The 7,854-nt window shown below is 28.3% G+C and overlaps 1 protein-coding gene across 1 annotated transcript; it reads right to left on the bottom strand.

The window, feature by feature from the left end:
- Window positions 1-1,228: 1,228 nt before the first annotated feature.
- On the bottom strand, window positions 1,229-4,961 carry LOC110650298 (guanylate kinase 2). The gene is made up of 11 exons (XM_021805207.2): window positions 4,667-4,961; window positions 4,023-4,057; window positions 3,734-3,841; window positions 3,541-3,617; window positions 3,317-3,446; window positions 2,750-3,112; window positions 2,331-2,452; window positions 2,116-2,251; window positions 1,973-2,018; window positions 1,778-1,883; window positions 1,229-1,689 (listed from the first exon to the last, which is right to left on the bottom strand). The coding sequence occupies exons 2-11, from the start codon at window positions 4,023-4,025 to the stop codon at window positions 1,542-1,544; spliced, it is 1,239 nt and encodes a 412-aa protein (XP_021660899.2). The 5' UTR covers window positions 4,026-4,057; window positions 4,667-4,961; the 3' UTR covers window positions 1,229-1,541.
- Window positions 4,962-7,854: the final 2,893 nt, after the last annotated feature.

The following is a 7,854-nucleotide window of genomic DNA, read 5'->3' as shown; positions in this document are numbered from 1 at the left end:
TATCTTACTTTGAAATTTGAAGGATGAGTAAAATTTAGTTTAAATTAAAAATAAAATCATAAATTAAAAATTAAATCAAACTGAATAGACTGAATTTTTTAAATAAAAATACATTAAATTTCATAATTAAATCAATTTCATAATTTATTTTTAATTTAAACTGAATTTTACTCACCTTTAATTCTATCAACTTACTAGGTAAATAAATTACATACCTTTTCTTATATTTATTTATCCTTCTTTACCTCTACCTAAACATGACATTGGATGCTCAAACTATATAATATAGATCGGTTATCTAGAGTTAATGACCAAAATATTTAGAATTAAGGGTGAGCAAAATTCAGTTTAAATTAAAAATAAATCATGAAATTGATTTAATTATGAAATTTAATGTATTTTTATTTTAAGAAATTTAGTCTATTCGGTTTGATTTAATTTTTTAAGGAAAAGTGATAAAATCAAACTAAACTAAATCATTTTTAATTAATTATTAGCAGACCTCAAATTAAAGTTAAAAATAGAAACTGAAATTGAGTCTAAAATAAGTTAAAAAAATAAATTTAAAATTAATAAATCAAATCAAATTGATTTAATTCAATTTGGTTTGCTAAAAATTAAATTTCACTCTAATTGATTAACATTAATGCAAAATGTTATATTTATATCCAAAAATCATAATTAAAACGTTATATAAATCAAAGGAATAATGAAAAAAAAATAATAAATTTCAAAAATCAATAAAACTCAAATTATCCAATAATGACATTTATGAATTAGAATTAAAAGAATTTTAATTTAAAAATTAACGAAAGTTTAGAGCTTTTTTGGCCTAAATCAAAATATCACATTAAATTTTTAATTAAAAAAAATTCTTTGATCCACTAGCCACAAAACCGAGTTCCCCATTGAAACGACACGCCCACCCTAATTGAACAATCTAGGCCAACCAGAAACGTGAATGGGCGTCCCACGTACAATAGACAAGAGTCTGTACTTTGAATTTTAATTTGGAAGAATCTTTCCTTCCATTTTCATACCTTCACCTCCACGCAAACGTAATCTTGAAGGGGGACGTAAAGATCTCACCTTTTCTATACGTTTGAAAAAGCAAATCCTTTTTCACTGCTTCTACAGATTAATGTTGACTAAAAGCTTAAAAGATTACCATAAAGCGCAGAAAGTGTTGCCTGGAAGCATTTGGTAATGCCCTATGAAGACCTGCATATAAACACATGGAAGCTGACCGATGATCACTTTATTTTGCCGCACAAATTATAAATCATCTCTCAATGCTCAGTAAGACAAATGACATTTGTTCAAATGCTAATCCAAGTCATCTCCTTTTTTCTAAAAAGAGGCAAAGAATGATTGAAAAAATAGAAACAACAAGAACCCAGAAACAAGATATGCGATTATTACGCCAAGTCCAATCTAGAGCTTTTTGTCACCTTTCCCTTTCTTAGTTATATAAGCAAAGATTGAAGAAAATTATGAACTTGAGAAACCAAGTTAGAATCAATGAGGGAGGGCTCAAGTTTTTAGCTAGGCTGATAGATCCCATTCAATCCATCTGAAAATGAGTCGATCCCATTCAATCCATCTGAAAATGAGTCAATGGCATACACGTCAAGCCCTCTTGTCCGTCCAGGTGCCCCTCCCTTGAGTGAGGATACATCCAAAACAATCCTGCTCAATCCAATTATCATAGTTGCTAAGTCAAGAATCACACCATTTAAGCACTCAATTGGATATCACATAATAAATTAGCACTCACAAGCTTTTTGATGCTTTCTCTAGTTCTGGAGTTCCACAATTTATGATGATCTTATTATCAGTCTTGGATACTGAATGGTCCCAAGGCAGATTAAGCCCTTCAGATGCTGGATTGACAAGATACACTAATTTGTTTAGGCATGAAAATAATTGCATGTATACACAATAGCACATGGAACAAGAGAAGAAATCTTACATGATTTCTGGGTGGCTACTGTATTTCCATCAAGCCCCAAGAGTTTCTGTAACAATGAAAAAACATTATTAGAATATAAAGCATGCATTTCAAACCAAATGGTGCTCTGGTAAAATGTCAAGTGCTCGAGTAACGGAATTTACCTTGAGGTTCTCATAGCACTCTTCAAGTTTATCGTTATACAAAATGTGATCAAAGATGCCTGATGAATTTCCTTGTTCCACCTCTGCCTCTGAATTTCGAAGTCGCTTAAGGATCTGCTCCTCCAACTCAGTCCCCCTATTGATAGAATTTAAATCAGATACAATGCAGAAACATATATGAATTGAAGGGTCTCCAATGGAGAGTCTCGGCTCACCTTGCACGAAGTCTCTTCTCAAGCTCCTCCATTGAGGGTGGACAGATGAAGATGAAAATTGCTTCCAAAGAGCTAGCTCTCACAGATCTCGCCCCTTGAACATCAATGTCAAGAATACATCTCTGCCACCCAAATAAAATGGCATGAATCAAACTGATCAGATTCTTAAAAAAAGAATAAGATACTTCAAGTTTGCAGGTAAAAATAACTTAAGAAGCCCTTTCTAGTGAGAAAGCACCCTTTTAAGAACACAACACTAGTCCTAAGAGTCACAGAAAACCCCAGTTAGATGGAAGCACAAGATAGATATTTACATAGTTCAAGAAGAAATGTGCATCATAAAAATCCTGAATTTACTTGATCATTATAGATATTAAAGAGAGAGAGAAGTAGGGTGTTGAAGGGGGAAGAGTTTTTACCTTCCCTGCATCTGCCACTGCCTCAACAGCTTCAATACTGGTTCCATAGAGATTTCCATGAACAGAAGCAAACTCGAGAAATTTCCCATCTTTTATATCCTTCTCCATAACACTTCTCTCAGTGAAATGGTAGTGCACTCCATCTTTCTCCATGGCCCTTGGAGCACGTGTCGTGTGGCTTACGGAAAATCCAAACATGGATGGGAATTCCCTCATGAGCATTGATATTAATGTTCCCTTACCTACACCTGAAGGACCACTTATGACAACTGGCTTATCAACATTGCCCCTCACCCCCTTACTCCAGGCCACAAGCTGTGTCCCCAAATTTTTTTTCTGCTCCCTAACATATTGAGTGTCCACCTGAAAATATTGAAGTTCAGGTAGTGTAAATGAAAATTCCATTTCGAGTTTCATAAAAAATACAGATCAAACTCATCTTCTTCTTCATAACATTTGCAATAAGTTTGTTTCACAATTTTGGACAACAAAAATTATTAAGAAAAACAAGAGTAAACTAAATTTCCCTTATTAAATCTCAAGAAGTTCAAGCTCTGAAATACGAACCTCAAGAAACCAAATGCAGTCATCTGGTGAGGATCCCTTCTTAATGATCAAAATTCGATCATCACTCAATGATACAGCTGAGTGACTTTTACATGGTTTAGGTTTTGTTCCCAGCACAGTTGGAATTTCCCTAAAAAGTAAACTCCACCACAAATTAGCAATCCCAGCTATAAACACTCTGACCCAACTAATGTAACAATAGGAAAAGCTATCTATAAGCTCACCAATTCCCAGTAGCTTTGTCATAAATTCGAACTCCAATAGATGATGAAGATTCATCATCACTACCACCAATCACATACTGCCCAAAAATGCAATTTCACAATCAGCAAGATGATTGACCAGATTAAATGATTAATAACTATGGTGTAAAATTAAACTTTAGGGAAACCAAGTTAATGCATCAAGTATTCTTACCGTCTTATCGTGGATGGTAATGGCTGTTTCATAGTCCTTATATTTTAAGCCAAATCCATTCTGATATCCATTCTGCAGATCATCAACAACAAATGCCGGGGCCTCTCCCTAATGACCAGAACAACATCAAAAAATAAAAATCACAATAAGACCTTGTTGATCCACTTTTGCATATCATTGTTTTACTGCACTTCGTCAGCTTGGTTCACAATTCTTTTGACCAATTATAATTCAATGAGAGAAGAAAAAAAATTACTAATAATAAGAGTAATAATAATTAAGAGCTCACCATGGAGAAACTATGCCTCCAATACAAGTTTCACCCTGATCAATAAACATGGAAAGAAAATAGATCAAACCAAAAGATCCATATTCCTTGATCTACCAGCACAGTTAAAAGTATCTTGGATGGACAAACTTCAGAAAGCAAAATGAAAATAGACCCCACACGCTATATACCACAAAATGGAAGAAAAATTCAAAAATGAGAAGAAGAAAAACGAAAATTAACTCCAGAAAATACAAACCCAGATGCCAATTTAGCATTCCAAATGAAAAAACAAAAAAAAAAAATCAGTTAAAACTACCCCCCGCCAACAACACCACAGAAAATAAGAAAAAAAGGAAGAAAACGGAATTATGGAATAACAGAACATTTATGTCGCTTTTCCCTGAAATCTCTGATAATAAATGTGTAAAAATAAAAAATAAAAACAGAACAGTAATACAAAAGCAAAGGGGAAAATATTCAACTAACAAAGAGATTCAAAGATTAAAAGAGAAAAAAAAAAAAAAAAAAAAAAAGCCCATCTGAACAAAGCTAAAATCTATAGATCAAGCCATTGATAGAAACAAAAAACCAATGAAAAATGCAAAATAAAGCCAAAAAGAATAGCAGAAAAAAGAAAAACAGATTGAGACCCATGTATATACCTGTGTATATGAGCAGAAAATTGTCCGCAAAATTCAAGCTTTGATGGTTGGAGGTGGTGGTAATATGTATAAGAGGAAGAATCAATTTGTGTTCTTTACAAAGGGTAAGCTATGTGTGGATATTTTGTCAAATCAAAACCAACTTAGGATACAGGAAGAAGCTGGAAGACAAGAAGAGAATCCTTCTCCTATTTGGAGCTGGAGGCTATAGAGCGCCAGAGAGAAGGTGCTAAGGGTGGTGGCTTTTGGGTCGCATTCATTTAACGAAACAATAAGACTGGCTCTGGACTCTTTGTTTGTGAGGTATCCACGAAGCTTCTTCCTCTTATTTATTTTACATTTTTTATTATTTATATTATAATTATTATTTTTTATAAAAAAATAAATAAATCAACCTATTATCTATATAATTTATAAATACATGAAAAGAGATATTATTTTTCTTATTTATAATATTTAATTATATGTTTTATTATTTAATTTAATTTAAAATTTTATTTAAATAATTTTAGAGTTTATATAAATATAAAATTTTTATTTTTATTTATATTTAAATTCTATCTAATTAAATTTTTATTGTAATGTAATTTAAAATAAAATTTTATAAAAATATTTTAATATTTATATTATTTATAAAATAAAAAAAATATTTTAATTTTATAAATATTTTTTAATAAATTTCTATTGTTATCTTATAATTATTTATGTAAAAATAATTTAATATAATTTTATTTAAATTTATATGAAAAATTATTTTTTATCAACCATACATTTGAATTTTGAAATTTTCTTTTAAATATATATAAACTTGAAAATTAAATTAAATAATAAAAAATATAATTATAAATACTATAATAATAAAGGGTATTTTAGATAAAACAAACATCTTTCTCCCTTTCATATATTTATGTATATTATAAATAAATAATCATTTCAATTAAAAATAATAATATACTAACGTCACTATTTTCTATTTTATTAATATTTATTTTTTTATTTTTTATATAAAAAATTTTTTGTTATTAATTTATTATTTATAAATAATTTATTATTATTATTATTATTATTAATGTATTTATTAATTTTATTTTTAAATTTTTTCTCTATTATTAAAATATAAAATTTTGTAAAATATTATATATTAAATAAAAATTAATAATATTGATACTTATTAATATGATTGTGTATAGTTAATTTTATCAAATAAAATTAAAAAATTAAATTAAAAATAACTAAAAATAAAAAAAATTAATATTATATAAAACATACCAAACTGAATTTATTTTACTATTATATGTATAAACTCTTAAATGGACGCTAATTATTACATATATAATTTTTTATTTTTATTTATATATTTTTATTTTTATTAACTTAATATAAAAATGATAAGTACTTATACAACGTACGTATCTTGAAAAATAAAAAATTATTATATTATCATAATAATAATTAATATATTATAATAATATTATATTTTATAAAAATGCTTTAAATTATATATAAAAATATAAAATTACGAATATATATAATGAGTACAGAAAACGTATAATGTATGTTAAATAAAAAAACTAGTTTACATAAATTTATGAATAAGAAACATTTGCGTTACTCAAAATGCCCTTAATTGTTTATATTAATTAAAAATCATAAATTAACATTTTCTTTAAAAAAAATTTATAAGCTTTACTTTTAAAAAAAAAATATAAATATCTAATTTGAGTCGAAAACTAAAAGTGTTATAGGGATTTTTTAATTAATTAAAATTTATTACTTTACTATAATGTATAAAATATATAAATTTTAATTTTAACTTTATTAAAATTTTATTCTAAAAAAATTTCATATATATAAGAAATCCTATTAATAACACACTAATTTGCAAGTCATGATTATGATATGTTATTCGTGTTTATTTATATTTTTTTTAATTTTTCATTGAATCGATCTCAATTCAAGAATTTAGAACAACTACTTTTCTCTGCATAAATATGTTATTGCTATTACTATTGTTAGTATTTACTTTTTTTTCAGTATCCTTTAACTTGGGAATTTTTGTATTACATTAATACAATATTCTTTCTATTTATTTGATCTATCATATGATCAAACACTTGGGAGGGACTCCTCTAGATGTTGTGCAAGTATAGCTCAAGGAGAACAACATATGGATGGAGTGGTAGAGGCCTACATATAGGGGAAGCATTCGGTCAGAATCGAACTGAACTCTAAAAACCGAAAAATCAAATCACTTAAAAAAGTAAACCGAACCAAATCGATTATTTAGGAATAATCAAACAAAAAAATAACGGTTCGGTTCGGTTTCATTGTATTAAACTGAAAATATTTTAAGTTAATTTCTATTCTCTGGACTTGGCTTGAACGGATAATTGGACTAGATAAAGGTGTAACGCCCTCACTTTAGGTAGTCCGTACATTCTACTATTCTGATGATTAACGTCTGTTCGGACAGCCAAGATGTCTGAAACTACAATTAAACTAGAGTGAGGAGGCATAAATTGATTAAATTAAGACAAAGAAAAATATAAGAAATGAAATGTTAATAAGTTAAAAGAGCCAAAACTCCGGCGTTGGGTGATCTTAATGGGAAGTAACTGTGAAGATAATTGCTGAACCCAAACCTGCGAGGAACCCTATGAAATAAATATTTTGGATCAAATTGAAGGTTTTATGAGGATAAAATGACATTAAAAATGTCAAAGAAAATTTAAAAAAATTAAGTCAATCGGTATAGACAAGTATAACTCCATAAGCACAATGGATGACATTTTGGTCATTTCACCCCAGTGATGAATTTTAACCTAAATGTCAATTAAAATGAGAGAGATTAAAACACATAAAAATAAATTAAATTGTGAATTTATGTATAGAAATGGAAAAAGAAAAGAAAAAGAAATAAAATAATTACCTAAGCATGATGTCATAATGACATCATTAACAAAATTGTGACCAATGGAAATTTAACAACTAATTTAAAAGGGATAAGAAGAGATGTAAAAGAGACAAATTGCATTAAAAAGAAAACATTTCGCTTCTTCTTCCTTATGTAGCCGAAACTCCATTGGGGTTGCTTCCAAGCTTTTCCTCACTTCTAAGTTCAAATTCTCTCCCTTTTCTCACCCTAAAACCCTAAGTCATCTTCATTAAAAATTAATCCCACACTATAA

Source organism: Hevea brasiliensis, chromosome 5 (genome assembly GCF_030052815.1).
Source record: "Hevea brasiliensis isolate MT/VB/25A 57/8 chromosome 5, ASM3005281v1, whole genome shotgun sequence".
In the NCBI taxonomy this organism is placed as follows: domain Eukaryota; kingdom Viridiplantae; phylum Streptophyta; class Magnoliopsida; order Malpighiales; family Euphorbiaceae; genus Hevea; species Hevea brasiliensis.
This window is presented reverse-complemented; position numbering and strand designations above follow the sequence as displayed.